Raw genomic sequence first — 17,595 nt, forward strand, 5'->3', positions numbered from 1 at the left:
AACTTCCATGGGAGTGGTCGTCGGTACATGGATTTGACTAATCTTCGTGCATGTGGCTTCAAACATCCTTCTGATGTTCTTTATTACTATTTATCTTTCTAAATTTCCAAGCACACATAGTTTTCTAAACATAGCAGGGCAGTCAGTCTCTGCATACGTGTGCGATCATTGTGAAATGTTGCACTTACAACACAATATTTCTTTAAATGTGATCAACTTGCAAGGTCACAAAGATGTTTTGAAGCCAGAAAGATGAAGTTTAGGCAAAATCATAAAACTGCTTATTGCTCCAAAGCTGGCTGAATCGTCGTACTTGTAGCTCCTGTAGACCCCAGCACCAGAATTCCCTCTGGTTACGTTTGTTGGAATCCCTGCAATTGAAAGCACCGTCATGTTCATCATGCTACCTACTGCATGCCCAGTGGCTACACTAATCTGGTGCAGAGCATGAAGTTTCGATTCCCGACTACAGAACCCACATTTTAATGGTAGTGGACACCTGTTGCGGTGGCCCAGTGGTTGCGGCCCTGTGCTGCTAAGCTCATGGGGTGCAAGTTGAATTCCGGCCCCGGCGGCTGCACCTCAAATTGGGCGGCATGCAGAGAGACTCATGTGTCATGCATATGGGTGCACATTATAAAACTCCAGATGGTGAAAATTTATCCAGAACGCCGCATTAGGGTGTGCCTCATACTCGGATCATGGTTTTGGCATGTAAAATCCCAGCATTTAATTGAAAGTTGTGCAATGGTTGCGGGGCACAAGAAAGTTTGCGTGCACAGTATGGAAATTTCACATGATCAAATGACGATTTTCATAGCCCACTGTGCAGAGTTGGAATTGTTTAAAGGGACCCTGAAACGCTTTTGACGATTTTCTACAAACGTACTGAGTCGTTAGAGTAGGTCCTTCTGATCATTAATTGACACATCTAAGTACTCTGCGTAAAGCGTGTAATTTATTATAAGGTTTTAAAAATGCACATCGCTGCCGATCGCAGCGCACTGCTCGGCGGAATTTTAAGCCGCCCCTACCCATATGACCGAAATCACCCATATGACGTCAGTGGGGCGAGCTATCCGATTGTCTGACCAGGGCGCGTGATCGATAATTTTTCCAACTTTATGGTAAACAAATGATCTGCGTAATAGTTGGAATGTTAGTTAATTTATTTTTATAAAGAGAAAGTAGCAGAAAGAGAATGCACAAGAACAATTTTTCAGTACACTTAAGCACTTCCGGCACACAACAAGTGTCGTCTGCTTGTGTTACAACGTACTCCATTTTGACGAGAGCTCCGCGGTCAGAGTTGGTCTCAGTCTTTTCGCGAGCACTATGATTCAACTTCGTTGCTTTGTGGACTGCAAACGTAGCGACTGGCAATATGTCAAGCTGCGACATCGTGTCCCTCTGCAGGGCAGCGTACGAACGAACTGGCTGCTGCACATCGGACTGCCGCTATCCGATCGGTGCCAGGATTTGCGCGTTTGTGGCTGTCACTTTACACCGGAAGATTACTAACGCACTAGCGTTTCGCCAGACCCGTATCAGGGCAAACGTAAGCGCAATGGGACAGGGTCTGGCCGCTTGACTGTGCCGTAACGGGATGAGCCAAGATGAGCAGAAGGGCAAATGTGAATGGTCTGCACGGTGCAGCCTCCTGGTGGCGTAGAGCTCAACCATACACAGTAGCAGCAACGAAGCGTATTCTTCTTTGCTGCTGGTGCATATTTTTCGCAGGGGTGTAATCATCAACACGTTGTTTTTATAAATGTTAAAAATGTTTTACGCTTGGTTGGAGCAATATTAGCGCTTTGTTTGGCTGGTTAAGCGCTGCGCCAACAAGTGTCTGGACCGTGCTGACCGATCAGGCCGCTCACGTACGTCTACGCCAAAGTTCCTTCATTAGCTTGAGTTTATGCCTCCAGGCATTTGCCGATATGACCAGCTTGCCTGTGGCTAACGGAATACCAGACACGTTCGGCGCTATGACAGAATGCTCGCAAAGCACGCTGCTTCGATAGCTCTCGCTTGGGGTTGACAGCCAAGCGGCTAGCGTTGAGGTTTCGCGCGGGAGGGCGCGGGCTCCAAAACAACCGGAAGTGGACGATGTGACGTCACATCGTGACGCAGGACCAGTGAAGGTGGAGCTTAGCCCCGCTCGCTCGGTGAACGAGTTGAGGAGGAAAAGCATGGCTGGGGAGGAGGGTAACTTCTAATCGCTTGTAGCTCCATTAATACGTAACGCTTCACTTAAATTGTGGTGCGAATGTTCTACTTAAGCTGTACCTTACGCGTCTACAAAATTTTTCCAAACCGTTTCAGGGGCCCTTTAAATGTGAATTTATTCTTGCTGTTATTATTATTATTATTGTTGTTGTTGTTGTTGTTGTCACTTGGCTCTAATTAAACTGAATAAGCCCATTTTCCTTTATTCTTTTCACTCTGTGTCTGCAGTGTACCATACAGCAAGCTATTACAAATTGAACGCATTGCTGCAAGAGTGAAGATAAATAATTATTGCCACAATCAAACTCACTAATTTCAGAACAGATTCATCCCTTCTTTAATTTAGCCATGCTCATAAGTCCAGAAGGGGACCTAAGCTCTCTTCATGGATGAAAATGTTTATAATAAATAAAGTACTATAGGATAATGACATGTTTTTACAAGAGCTGCTGGCCAGCTCATCCTACCAAGGGTGCTCACCCCACTCAACAGAGTGTGAAAACTGTGCAGGCCACCGGCAAACACAGACTGTTTCAGGAAGTGCCGTTTCACACCACTTTGTCATAATTGTTGAGTTTTGCTGGCTCTTGGCAACATCAGCTTGAGAGAGCGCACAAGAACTCAAAGCCATCATCGAAGTTTGCGAGGCACTCACAACTAAGGTAATGTCAATTCCACCCATGAAAGGCTGCAGCTGGTGATGAATGACAGTATAAATGATGAAAAACTTATTCAGCAGTCACATTTAGTCACGCCTGAAGTCTCAATCAGACTTTGCCTCGCGGTCTACTTCTTCCTACAACGAGGTCGCACCAACCAGGCTTTGCAATGCATGTAGGTGTTCTGAGATTGCTTGTACAAGTCCCACATGCAAGCCACCAGTGCAGACCGTTAATGAGGCATTTGCAGCAGATGAATGTTAAGTTTCAAGTTCATTCTGAGCTCATTCCTCAATTAGTTAGTAGTTAGTCTTCTTGGCTGTACTTTTCGTGCTGTGGCAATGCCATTGCCTGGTGTAGACACTGCACCATCCGCAATCTGCTGCATTTCTATGAATGCAGAGAATCCAGTCCTTCGTAACAAAATACATAGCTGAAGAAAGGGTACAGAGAAGTGTGAAGCAACAGCATATGCATATCTTAGTGCTAGAACAGTGTTCTCGATATTGCGCCTATTAATATCCCCGCCTTAGCACTTCTATTTTTCTTTACTGCAGCTCTACAACCTGACATACCAGGCGTGTAAGAAAACTTTAAATAAATAAAGTGTGGTACTACTTCTGGTCTAAGAGATCTTGTAAGGATACCAGCTTGTTGCATTAATAAGTCGATAGCAAGCAAGCCTGAAGTGCTCTAATTAATAGTATGCATGCAACCTGTTTTTGTTAAAGTATTTTTGTATATATTAAATTCCCTTTTAGTTGTGTGTTTTCTGACTGCATTTCGTGTTGTAATGATACTTCAAACTTTCATGTGCAGCCAGTTTAAAGCACAGCGGCAGTGTATAAAACACGACTTCAAAAACTCGTGTACTGCAAGCAGCACAAATCCCGTCTGCTAGTTAGCTTGCATTCCACGTTTCGTGCTCAATTCTGCAAACTGGGCTTTGCTTGACCCTGTACAGGAAATTCTCCGAAGTCGCAACAAAGTGCCTCAGCCATGGGTGAAAATCAAGGTGGCCAACTTCAGCTACAATGGCATCACTGTTCTGGATGACAGTCTGGTAAATAATGTTGCGTCAAGTTGATAACGTCATAATTACATGCTTGTGCAAAATGGAGCGAAAGGGGGTTATGCCTCACCCATGTGCTCTATATGGGGTGCAACTTTGTCTCGTAGCATCAGGTCTCCTGTAGGTGTCGTGGGTGTCCACGAAAGAGGGCAAATTTGGGAACAGTGCCTTGTGCATTAAAAAAAATAATGTTCGAGTTCATGGGTTCAGGTATCTTTTTCTGTTGTTATGAGAAAGTACAGTCAAACCCAGATATATCAAACCCACATATAACGAATAATTGCATAGAACAAGCAGCTTTAAAATACCCTTGAGTATTTTATATATTGAATTACCTATGTATAATATCGAACTTTCTTGTGATCCCCTTCAGATTTGATTTCCAGGTTTGACTAATTCTGATTGCATGATTGAATTCAAGGCATTTGGCCAATGTGCAACTGTCGAATATATGGGATGATGATGATGATGATTTATTGGCATCCCCTTCAGAACAGGGTGGCAACAAATACAATAGTCACCTAGCCCACTTGAGCTAATGAAGTAATCTATAGATATTTATCTGCCTAGCATTTTGTCTATGGCTTTTGAATCTTTTCTCTCTTCGTGAAAAATGTACCTTGTACAGCTACCGATGCCTTTAGGATTTGGTACTATCAATTTCTTCCCTGCACCTTTTCCACCAATAGCCTAAATGTGTCTTGCTTATCTCGACTGCTGATGGTTAATGCTTCCATCCACTTTAATTGTTACTAATATTTTTGGGAGCCCTCTAGTGGGCAACCATGCACACTGTCGTGGCCATGTGTGTGCTCTCACATTTTTCCGTTGACGGAATTATCTTTATCATGTTAGTGATGTCACATGAGACGGAAATAATCAGAAGAATAAGAATGGGCTGGGGTGCGTTTGGCAGGCATTCCCAAATCATGAACAGCAGGTTGCCATTATCCCTCAAGAGAAAAGTATATAATAGCTGTGTCTTACCAGTACTCACTTACGGGGCAGAAACCTGGAGGCTTACGAAAAGGGTACTACTCAAATTAAGGACGACACAACGAGCTATGGAAAGAAGAATGATAGGTGTAACGTTAAGGGATAAGAAAAGAGCAGATTGGGTGACGGAACAAACGCGAGTTAATGACATCTTAGTTGAAATCAAGAAAAAGAAATGGGCATGGGCAGGACATGTAATGAGGAGGGAAGATAACCGATGGTCATTAAGGGTTACGGACTGGATCCCAAGGGAAGGGAAGCGTAGCAGGGGGCGGCAGAAAGTTAGGTGGGCGGATGAGATTAAGAAGTTTGCAGGGACGGCATGGCCACAATTAGTACATGACCGGGGTTGTTGGAGAAATATGGGAGAGGCCTTTGCCCTGCAGTGGGCGTAACCAGGCTGATGATGATGATGATGATGTCACAGCAAGGCACGCTTGCTGTATTGCAAACTTCGTGAATGTTGTAACCAATCTGATAACGAGAAAGGCCTGTATAAATGGAATGTATGTGTGATTTGAATAGTGCCATTAATTCCCGAATCTGATAATTCTTATATGAAGAGCTAGCAGACTTTAGCAGTGGATTCAATTGAACAACCAACTTTGGTCATCATATAAGTGTTCGCTTTCAGGACGTAATTCCACCTGATAAATCCAAGTCGATTCTTTCATTCACTGTCCCTGCTAGTGTTTTGGCTTCCACGCCGTCACAATCGAGTGACAGTATCGTCACAAATTACTTGAAAATTATGTACATACATTACTGCAGTGTGTCCTGCCTAACCTTTAGCTGTTTGAACAGGAATACTGATTGAATGTTCTTTGGACAAGCTGAAGTGTGAGCAGAATGCATGCACTACTAGTCTTTTGATGTTTTCGAACGATTGCCCATAGGTGCTTGCAACAGTTCAGCAGGAATTTTAAAGGCAAGAGGTAGGAAGGTCTTGTTGTGACATGCAGTCGCATATATCTCACTAGCATAAATAGTCACCATGTACCTGAGCCAATGAGGGTTGGACTCTCCCACATGTGCCCATGCGTGGCTTTGCCATGTCTGGGGAAAGTGGGATCCTGGGGGTTTAGCCGATGCCGGGTTTATGAACCTTTAAGGCCCTCTGGCGGACGCAACACACCTCTTCACCCTCTGCTTCACATAGATGGCACCTCCAGATCAACACACCTGGAGGATGTCAGCAGTCGCCTTTTCCTGTCCTCCTCTTTAATCCTCTTACTTTCTCTCTCGTCATTTCTTCCTTCCTGTCTTCTTTTCACTTCTCACTTCTGAATTTCTGGGAGTCAAAGGTTAACCTGGTGTAGTCATCCAACCTTGGGTACTTATATTAGGTTATAGCAGTGATGCATGGCTAGCGTCTGCAGGTATTCTTCCAACCTTGTAGCATCCCCTGTTGGGCTCGGTGGTGGGTGGCTACCATCACCACCAAATTGAATTCATCAATTTTAAATCGCAAGCGCTTTTCTCCCACTACCTGATTGCTTCCTGAAGAGGGGGCGCACCAATGAAATATTCAATTTTTTATGCAAGCGAAACATTCCTTTTCGAAGTACCATGCTGTACACAGTCAGCACGAAACTAAGACAGTTTGAATGATCTTGCCATTTCTTGTAGCCAAATCTCTCACAGGAGCAATTGACCCAGGTTACAAAGTAACGAAAATGGGAGCAGCGATCTTCTTCTTGAAGTTCGGGACAAACCACACTACGACAAACTCTCAAAACTTGTAGCATTTGGGGACATTCCTGTTTGAGTGGACCCACGCATGTCGATGAACACAGTGCATGGTGTCATCTCATAAGATGACCTTCTCGGCCTCGGTGAAAGCGAACTACTTCAAGTATGGTAAGACCAGAACGTAGTCTAGGTGTAAAGGATAAGAATAAGGCGAGGGGACAAGATGGTGCCTGCAAAGCACATAGTCATTACTTTCGGAACCAGCAACCTACCTGACTCAATCAAAACCGATTACTGGAAGCTTCTTGTCAGGCCATACATCCCAAATCCACGTTGATACTTCAAGTGTCGGCACTTTCGGCATGGGGCGCAATACTGCAGAGCGCGTGCTACTTGCGCTAAGTGTAGTGCCACTGAACACACTTCTGTCATCCGCACTTCAGAAACCGGCTGTGCCAGCTGTGAAGGAAACCACCCTGCCTACTGGCAATCGTGCCCCTAGTGGGGAAAAAAAAAAAGAAATCATAGAACTGGAAGGTCAAGCTAAACCTATCTTTCCAGAGGCACGTAAACATTTCTATTCCCACAATCAGTCCAGTCCTTCCTACACTGATGTGACCCATCGAGGCGCAGCACAGTCTACTTCGGCAGCCGGCCAAAAAAATCAAGTCGGAAGGTAGAAGAATGCACCGCTCAGCCAAAAGGGAAAGCTGTCAAAAATGCATCTCCAGCCTAAATTTTTATGCAGACGAAAGAAAAGCCTGAAAGAGGGTAAACAAAATTAAAGGCCATTGAACTCATCCTTTACCTTTAGTAATGCACAAGACACCCTTGAGGACCAAGCTGATTCTTTAGGGGCACACTTTCAGTACATTTCTAGTTCATCCCACTACTCCGATACAGTTCTGAGATACCAGTGACAAGTAGAGCGACTCCCTCTGAATCGGGAAGAAAATGGAAATTAACCTTACAACTGTCCATTTAACATTGCAGAATTTCAGGCTGCATTAAATTGTTGTAATAAATTGGCCCGTCGAAACTATCAAATAGTTTACGAAATGATCAAACACTTACACCCCAGCTATAGTCAGCTATATTCTATCTGCCTGCAAGGGAGCAATTATAATACCTATTCTAAAAGAGGACAAGGACCCATCTTCAGCCAGCAGCTATAGGCCTGTAGCTCTAAAACGTCGCCTGTGCAAACTTTTTGAGAAAATGACGAACTGGAGCCTGACCGATTTTCTTGAAAGCAGCAAAACACTAGATCACTTGCAGTGCAGTTTTAAGGAACGTAGATCCACAGCAGATCACCTTTTCTGAATCGAGACAAATATCCATTCTGCTAGTGCACAAACAGTTCTTATCAGTATTCTTAGATATAGAGAAAGCATTTGACACTACTTAGCGTTTCAGAATCCTTTGTGACCTGGCTTTAATGGGTGTCCGAGGCAGCTTGCTAAACGTGATTCAAAGTTATCTCTTGAACCACGCATTCCGTGTTTGGATTGGTAACGTCCTGTCTCAACCATTTACTCGGGAGACTGGTGTATCACAAGGTGGAGTGCCGAGCTGTACTTTGTTTATTGTAAAAAATGAGCTCGCTCTATACTATCATACCACGTACAATGTACGTGAGCAGAGCAATGAGCAGTGAGCAGAGCATAAATTTTTTTATTGTAATTGTGGATGGCATCCAAATAGGTTACGAATAATGTCGTCTTAATATCTGCGAACGACTAGTACAGCTTGGCTTGAATAAATTGTATAAGTTGGCGGACGAGAACGGTTTTAAACTAAACACTCAAAAAAGTATGTGCATTCTCTCCTCAAACAAACTAGGTATAATACCAGACCCCGTTATTGATCTTAATGGAGAGCGGCTATCTGCGAGCCATGAACATAAGTTTTTAGGCCTCATTTTAGACTCACACTTGAAATATCTGAATGTGAAGTACCTGAAGACAATGAATCTGCTGAAGCTCTTGTCCTGCACATCTTGGGGAAGTGACAGAAGCTGCCTCTTGAGGTTGTACAAAAATCTTACACAGTGGACCTTTGCCACGGAGCCATTGTCTATAAGCCTGCAATGCCTAGTGCTTTGAAGATGCTGGATTCCGTCCACCACTTGGGTATCCGTCTTGCTACAGGTGCGTTCAGGACTAGTCCTGTAGAAAGCCCGTACGTTGAATCCAACTAATGGTCTCTACATCTCCAAAGGACATATTTAAGTTTTTCTAGGACCTGAAGGTGAAATCGGATGTTTATCATCCATGCGATTCAGTTATCCGCTATTTGTCCAGGGTCATTCTGTTCGCTAACCGCCCAGCCACTAGGTCTCCTCTGTCTCTCCGGTTGAAAAACAGGCATCTCTCTTCTAGAGAAAGTCACAATGGCTCCTATGTGGCTTCCACTGCCTTGGAAGTGGCAGAACGTCCAGTACAATGTCTCTTTCATAGTACTAATATCAAAATGAGCACCTGAACCACATATATATTCACATTTTCTTCAGCTTCAGCAGAAGTATTCCTGTGCTGAATTTTATACAGTTGCTTCTAAGTCTCCTGCTGGTGTTGTTTATGCAGCTCTAGGACCATTATTTTTAATATCCAGTGCATTGAATCCACATACATGTACTTTTACAGCGGAAGCATACATGACGCTCTCTGCAGTTAAGCACATCAAGCAAACGAATCTCACTACGGCTTTTGTGTCCATGGATTCATTGAGTGTAGTCTGAACCCTAATGAGTGTATGAAAACTTGAAAACATTTGTCTTTAACAAACTATATGCATTGCTGTGCTCAGCTTATATAGGTAAACAAGTCATTATACTATGCTGGTTACATGGCCACAGTGGCATAAGAGGTAATGAAGCTAGTGATGACAGTGCTACCTGGGTAGCTTTTAGCGACACCAACACAAACATACCCATTGCAGCCACCGATATTAAACTATGCTTACGGCACAAGTTGAATAAGCACTGGTAGAAGCAGTGGAATACCCAGGTATCCAATAAACTACGTTTGATAAAACCTAAACTAGGGCAGTGGATATCGGAAAAAGCAGCACGATACAACAAAGTGATTGTTCGCAGATTAAGAATAGTACACACTTACCTATTGACGAATAGCAATCGTCCGACATTTAGTAAGTGTGGCATTAACAGTTATTCATATTCTTCTCCAATGCCCTGCTATAGAAGCAGAGGGGAAAAAAGATTTCTGTTCTGCATATCGTGAACACATCCCTCTGCACCCACCATTTTTTCTTAGTAATGAACTGCTTTGTAACTTGAAAACTGTTTTAACCTTTTTGGCCATAACAAACACCCTGGAACTCATTTGGCCAGGATACTTGCAGCACGCACATATCAGTGCTTGCCTTTAAGGGCACTACTCTTGGAGCAGTGTTGCTAGTGCCACTGATATGTTTTATTGCATGGCCTAGTCTAATGAAGTTATATTTGTCACAGCCACACTAGCCATTGTCATTGTTTTGCTAGCTATACATTTAACACCATTTACAGTGGAAGATGTTTAAGCATTTTACACCAATGTTACTCCAACCATTAGCACTCAATTTTTCCATTTCATTCGGAATTTATTGACAACACATTATTTTGTGTGATGGCGCTCGTTGGCCATATCTGGTCATTGCACTATTAAGCACCACACATCATCATCATTAGCATAAATAGTGCAAAACCCTTCATTTTTGCATTCCCCTAATCTACACAAATTTTGCTATTCAAAAATGTTGCCAAATTTATGGGCATGCGAAATTTTCAAAAAAAAAATGAACACTATGTTGAAAAGAAAACAAATCATCTTGCCGGCTAGTTGTGCTGGAACATGGTGCACTCGATTTATTGGGCTGTGCAAGCTTGCACTGTGACAGAAACAAGATTGTGTGCGTTGGCACATCAATAGATTTTGTGCAAGCAAGTTGATGCGTCCTTTGGCCGACTAGTGATGCATGAGAAGTTGTATACGAAGAGCACGTGGGACTGAAGTGGGCCATGTAGCATGCTAAACATTAGGCTGCACTGTTCTAAAGAGGAATAAATTATAAAAAACAAACAAACTAAAAGGTGTTTTTGTGGCCCACTGGATGTGCATGACACATTGTGAAACTTAGTAGCTGCGAATATTCCCGAAGTCCCTGATTCAGGAACATTCGGGAACATGTAATTATAGGGTCTTACACTAATAATGTACATTTTTATGTTTTGCAGGCATTGGTTCCAAGGCTTCAATATTTGGACTGCAGCAACAATGCCATCTCTGATGCCAAAGGCGTTGAGGTTGGGAATCTGCTGTTTCTTACAGACTCTGTTATTGTGGGACTGCCCTAACAGATACTGTTTGTGAAGCGTAACAGTATATACATATGTATATTTTTTGCTTCTTTTTCAGTTCCTTCACAACATCAGAGTGCTCAACTTGTCATTCAATTTCATCCAGAAGATAAGCATATCTAATACGGGTGCTTGTGACGCATTGACCGTGCTTTACTTGAGGAATAACTTCATTGAAGACACCTCAGGTATGTGCAATAAACTTCAATCTTCTACTTGCCTACTTATGGTGTATGCTTTGTAATAGTATCATGAAAAAAAATTATGTCAGATGACTACAGTGGCACGTGATGAAGGAACCAATTTTGGGGTCCTCGAGGAGCAAATGTCAAGAGTCGAAGAAGAAAAAGCTCCTGCTCTTGCAAAGAAAAAAGAAAGATCGAAGTTGTTTATGATTATTTGTCATATGATTGATTATTTGTGATATGATTATTTATGATTATTTGAAATTCTGATGCTGCCATCACCATCCAATACTGTACTGTGTAGCGGACCCAATTCCCAGACGCTGTGGCCACATTACAATGGGGGCGAAATGCAAGAACACTTCTATACTATGCATTGGGTGCGCATTATAGACTCCTAGGTTTTCATAACTAATCTGGAGTCCCCAACTATGATGTGCGTCATAACCATATCATGGTTTTGGCACTTAAACCCCCAGAATTTAATTGTAAATTTTCATCCAACACATTCAGACCTTGCTATAACAGATTATCAGATATAACAAAGTAAATACTGCATAATTTTTCTTGCTGGCATTAGCATGTCGTAAGTATATGCTTATAACAAAAGTATTTTCATCTCAGAAGTCACTTAAGAGGAAGCTTTAGCTCGAGTGCTCCCATCTAAATACATGTAAAAGGAGAATTCGTTTTTCTCGGCAACTACTGCACCATATTTGACAAGGTTTGTTGCATCTAAAAGAAAAACTTACAATCTAGTGACTGTAGGTTACGAATTTTGAGTTAGGTCGTTAATTTTTATTAGAATTGGCAAAAATCGAAAATTTTCAGAAAACGAAACTATCATGTTTACAACTCTGTAACTGAACAACTAAAAATGATAATACAATTCTGGGAATTGCATTTAATGGTACATCTAAAGCGGACAAAATTGGTATGTTACACATGAATATAAAAGAAAATAATAATAGGGAAATACAACTTTTGCAATACCCTTGTAACCAGCATAACAAATTCACGTAAGATGTAAAATGACATATTGAATATGTCCGCTTTGAATGATCTAATGGAAGCCGTTCACAGAACTGCGATATCAGTTCTTGGTGCAGAGCTATGAATTTGTAAACTTGGTGCTTCTATTTTTCTCAGACTGTCAAATATTTGAAAATCGTTTTAAGAAAATTCAAGCCCTAAATCGAAATTCTGCTTTCAACACTCGCTAGAATTTAACTTTCTCTTTAAAATGCAACAAATTTCATTATAATCAGTCCAGGGGTTATGTCATAAAAACGTTTTTGCATTTTACATGCATTTGAATAGGCCGCGTCGGAGTATGTCCCGAGCTAAAGCTTCCTCTTAAGCATCGCAAGCTTCAACTGCATCTCCTTCCCATCAAAGCCATGGGATCGTCATTGAGTGAAGCACGTGAGCAATAAGGAAATAAGGAATGGTGAAAGCAGTTACTAAGACTTGTGCTCTAGAGACATGATTGTGAAGAAAAGAAAGGGATACAGTCGAATCCACTTATAACAATATCAGTATTAACACTGTATTGGTTATAACAATGAGAAGGTGCTGCACCGTCAACTTGTGTATGTTTTTTATGGTGAAATAACCCTCTTACTATAAGGCCCCCATGCCGCATTGTTGGTTATAATGATAACCAACAAGTCTGGCTGCTGGGTGTCCATGCTGAAAGATAATGACACGCGAAATCCTTGAAAAGAAAAAAAGAAGAAGAGAAAATTTGACCCACTGCATGATAGCCTGCTGCCTCAACCAGTGTTCTCTGCATCGCCAGCCTTGTGCACCTCTCCCCCATTGCCCTTCCACCTCTCCAAATGAAAATGGGCTACGCCCATAGCTCTACTCTGCACCACCCTCCAAAACACAAGTGGACCGCACCAAATGCACTGCTCCCAGATACCTCCCAGATCGCTCATTGGCTCCTCATTCTTCGCAATTCTGCCAACAGATTAAGTGGCTTGTGATCGTTTTTGTTGGTTGCACCAAAGTTGTTCCTGGTCACATGGTTTCTCAGCCTCGTTTGACTCGCTACAGAAACAGAAGATGGCTGATCTGCCCGCTGATCATCGGCAATGCAGGATGTTGCCAGTGAAAAGAAAGTGCACTGCTATAGATTTGGAAACCAAGTGCTAACCGATAAGGTGATCGTCGCGAACATGCTTACATTGGATAGCTACAGCGACGACGGCAGCGATGATGCGGTAGGGCAGGCTGCCTTAACGCTGTCCTAGCAGGTGGTCCTGCAGATGATTCAGTACCTCTGGTGCTTCGTTTTTGTGAGGGACCTTCCGCTGCACTACGTGGAACACCTGGATGCCTTGGAGAAGGAGAGGCAAAGCAAGGAAAGCTGACGGACACAAGGTTTTCTCATACAAGCCAGTGAGAAGTACATGGCAAGATGCTAGTGGCAACCTCACCCCAGCGTTTCTTCTGGATTTCTAAGCTGACATGCTGCCACGTCAACCTTTTCACCTGTTTACAGCAAAGCTGGATGCGGCTATGGCTAGCTGATTTGTCTGTTCGTCCACCCGCCGGTCTGCTGCCTGTATGCCAAAAACTCCACCGGCACAATCTCATGCCCATGTGCAAAAAGAAGAAAAAAAAAGGGGGGAAAAAAAGCTCAATGGGAAAGAGAATGTCTGTTTCTTTCGCATTTAAGCGTGGTTTTAGCAGCGGAGTTTCAATTAGAGTAGAGTTTCAATTTTTTAAAAGACCCCTTTCGGGGCCACCAAAGCGATGCCTCGGCAGTGATTGCATGCCACTTACCACCCGTGACCCCTATTTGCAGTTGTTATAGCAGTGCCATTCTTGAATGTTGACAGCCGCGGCTTGTTAATGCGATCAGAGTGCGCAAGAAGAACTGTTAGAACAGTTAAACGAGTCAACACAATCAGCAACTGGATAGAGGAAGGTGGTAGGGAGGGGCACTGGCCTCCCCATTATAGTTTTTCTCACAACAGCTCTGCCAGACCCCTATTTTGATTTTTTTCATGCAACCCAGCTATAACAATTATCAGTTATAAGAATGGAATTTTCATGGCAGTTCAATATTGTTGTGAGTGGGTTCGACTATATTGACATTAGTGTGAGATCTTGATTTAGCCTAATTTAGTGTTCTATATAATTAAGACAACCATTACCATGTTTATTAATCCTTGCATCCTCCCTTATTTGCCTCTTCATTAAAATTTCGCGCAAGCTTGCACACATATTGTTATGTTGTAGTAAAAGTGAGGAATAAAACACTGTCAAAAGCACGAGTCATAAATGTCACATTTTATTGGGTGAACTTGTGCCCTGAAAATGAGCAACACTTAAATGACAACTATAGCACGGTCGTCGACAACTTAAACCCACTGCTGAATTTCATCGGATACTTAGACATGCCTTTCTGTATGTTCCAGTGTAATCACTAGTGTTTAGATGCATTCAGAAATATACAACACTTTGCATCGCATGTGATATTTGTCTAAACAATGCCTTTACCTTTTCACTCTAGACACGGCGACAGTGTTAAATAAATTTGGATACATTAGGCACTTCTTTCACCAAGTGATAGCTGGATGACGGTGTTAATTCTGTGGAAAGCAGTCAATGGCGCAAACCAAACAATGTATGTACAACAATATTAGCTTGCCTCCACCACATTTTTTTCCCTCTGAGCATCCAGAAGGCAAGTGTGGCATGGACCATGCAGGAGCTTCCACAAAACCTTATATTTACTTTTAGGTTTACTTTGTTATATTCGATAGTTAAGCATATCTGTGTCTATTATATCGAGGTTGCACTGAACTACATTTGTCACTTGTGCGGTGTTTGCACCATGCTCTGCAGATGAGGGAAAGGGAATGATGGTGGCTCTTAAGACATTGGTTAACGATGTGTCTCACCTATACAACTGAAACATCATGGAATGGGCAAATAAGCATGCATGAAGCATACAAGTAAAGTGTTCGTCATCTTGCACATGTTACAAGCCTTCTTTCAGAGCTTTTTGCACCCGCTGTGGTGGCTCAGTGGCTGTGGCCTTTTGCTAGGGACCATGAAATTGGGGGTTAGATTCGTGATTGCAGTGGCCACATTTGAATAGGGGCAAAAGGAACAAAAATTCAGGCAGAACCCATCAAACGATAAATGTCGATGTTAAAGTGATTCGCATTGAAACAGTGTAGTGACATACTGTTCCCTATTCATACACTGACGCTTGTAACACAGCTAAGATATTCACCCACCCTTAGCGGAAACGTGCCATATTAGGATAGTAATGAAGACAGATGCCGCAGTTTCCGCAGCATGCCGGCCATGTGTTTCTATCTCACTGGCAGCTAAGCGCGCCCATCTGTTTCTGTCCCCTCAAAGTGGACATGGCTACGTTATTGCTGCAAACTTGCTGATATTAACGATATTATTCATTACTGATACGGAAGAAACTTTTTCAATGCACGTAATGTACTCACGAGAAGGAAAAAAAAATCGCTTTCGGCACGTTTGGCTTGCTCTGCCGGCCACCATTTTTGTTTTGGTGTCCCGGAGCAAACGTGGGCCGAAAAATGTTTTTTCTTTTCGCGGGAAATTTAACCCGCGTAATGATCGCACCCCTGATTTTGCGTCAATTTTTCTGACAAAGAAGTGCGATCATTATGCGAGTAAATACGGTAGTATATGACGAGGGTACGGTTCTTCTGGGTTCGATGAATGCACAGAAGACAGTTCAAGCTGACAACGTCAAGGCCGCATGTGCTATATCTGCACCTCGCGACGGATGTACACATTGCTACAGGCTATGTGCATAACACAAAGTGAAGAGTCAAAGAGTGACAATATGCATGCATTCGGTGCAGAATATGCACCACTGACGAGTACCTGAAGCAAAAAGCATCTCCATCGCCTAGGCAACCTCAGCGCATCTGCTGAGCCAGCACGCTGCTGCCATGCCTTTTTCTTTTTTGTCTCCCTTCCTTGTTTTTTTTTTCTTTGCTCCATGTCTCCTCACCCCCCCCCCCCCCATAACCCTCATCACTCTTCCATCGGCCGGCGCACCTTGGTGAGGAGCACACTCTGTGCCTCGCCACATTATAACCGCTATTTCAGCTGCTGCAGCTCAACTATAAGCAGTATGCATATGCATTGAGTCTTATGGGAAAACTAATTAGAGTCAGAAAAGACTGCACTATAAGTGGTTACATTATAAATGGTCTAAGCTGTAGAAACATAGGGTCATTCCGTAAAGGGCACAACGTATGCTAGGAACCCTAACCATTATAAAGAGCTTGCGTAGTGAGAATTAGGTGCATGTTAAAGAACCCAAGAAAGTCAAAATTCGGAACCTTCCACTACAACATACCTGATAACCACATTGTGCAGTTCCAGAATGTCAAGCCCCACAACTGGACTTCTTGCAGGTCTTGGACGTCTGAGGCAGCTGAGAGAGCTTGACCTGTCCTGCAACTGCCTCGCAGAGAGCTCCTCGCTTGCTGGCTTCAAGCAGCTCTACTCTTTGGCAATAGTAAGGGGACACACCTTAAAAGGCAACAAATATTTGGATTGCCACATGTGTTTTGCGATGAATCTTTGTTTCTTTTATGCAAAGCGGTCTTGGCGCCGTTGGGTACAACAGACATTGTCTTTCTAAGATGAATTACACGGCACTCCTACTAGATGTCGCCACACATCCATACGCCCACGACACCATGCGGGGTTTATACGGGCATAGATAACTGCAACAATATAGAGATCGAAGTGTCTCAAACGCTACTCAATAGCTCTCCCAATACTCCTGTCACACGAGCACCCGAGAAGGAAGTTGTACTCCATGCATGTCACATGGTCTCCCTTGCATCAAGGAAGTTAAATGGACTCTGCAGGGGAATAGCGTAAAAAGAGGAAGGACAAGAAGGGGAACACACACCAGTACTTTTAAAGGTAGATGGAGTTAAATGGAGATTTTGGCAAAGGAAGTTCAGCAATGACCATTACGGCTGGATGGAATACTCATTCCTAGATAGCTACATTTGTGAAGAAAGCCCCACCAATAAAACTGTCATAACTGGCCCGCTTACAAATTTTAGCATTATTATTATTTATTTTTTTGCCTTGGGTTATATGCCACATAATGAGAGTTTTTAATTTGTTTTCAAGGACATCAGCACCTGTGCCCTCTGCACCAAGGCTTTGCCATGCCACATAGAGACATGTTCCGCCTTTTCGTTTGTTTATCCGCTTCGTCACGCATCTGGAAGCAGTTGAACTCACCGCGAACACACGTATACGCACAACTACACAGCACAAAATGACAACTCAAAGCACACCAGTTGAAAAATGTGACCCACGCACCCATGCTGCCCACGCACGAAAGCAAGAGCGTAGTGAGGCCAA

The 17,595-nt window shown here is 43.0% G+C and overlaps 1 protein-coding gene across 3 annotated transcripts in view; it reads left to right on the forward strand.

Moving 5' to 3' along the window:
* The window catches only part of LOC135907176 (serine/threonine-protein kinase 11-interacting protein), a 105,463-nt gene that overhangs the window by 3,919 nt on the left and 83,949 nt on the right, over nt 1-17,595 (forward strand). For 2 of the 3 annotated variants that reach the window (XM_070536909.1, XM_070536908.1), the window contains 4 exons: nt 3,853-3,951; nt 10,886-10,954; nt 11,067-11,196; nt 16,623-16,726. In XM_070536909.1, coding sequence (XP_070393010.1) covers nt 3,853-3,951; nt 10,886-10,954; nt 11,067-11,196; nt 16,623-16,726 — 402 coding nt within the window. Of the gene's footprint in view, nt 1-3,852; nt 3,952-10,885; nt 10,955-11,061; nt 11,197-16,584; nt 16,727-17,595 lie in introns of those variants that run through there. The other variant, XM_070536910.1, reaches the window with a different exon arrangement.

The sequence above is a fragment of the Dermacentor albipictus genome, chromosome 4 (assembly GCF_038994185.2).
Source record: "Dermacentor albipictus isolate Rhodes 1998 colony chromosome 4, USDA_Dalb.pri_finalv2, whole genome shotgun sequence".
Lineage (NCBI taxonomy): Eukaryota > Metazoa > Arthropoda > Arachnida > Ixodida > Ixodidae > Dermacentor > Dermacentor albipictus.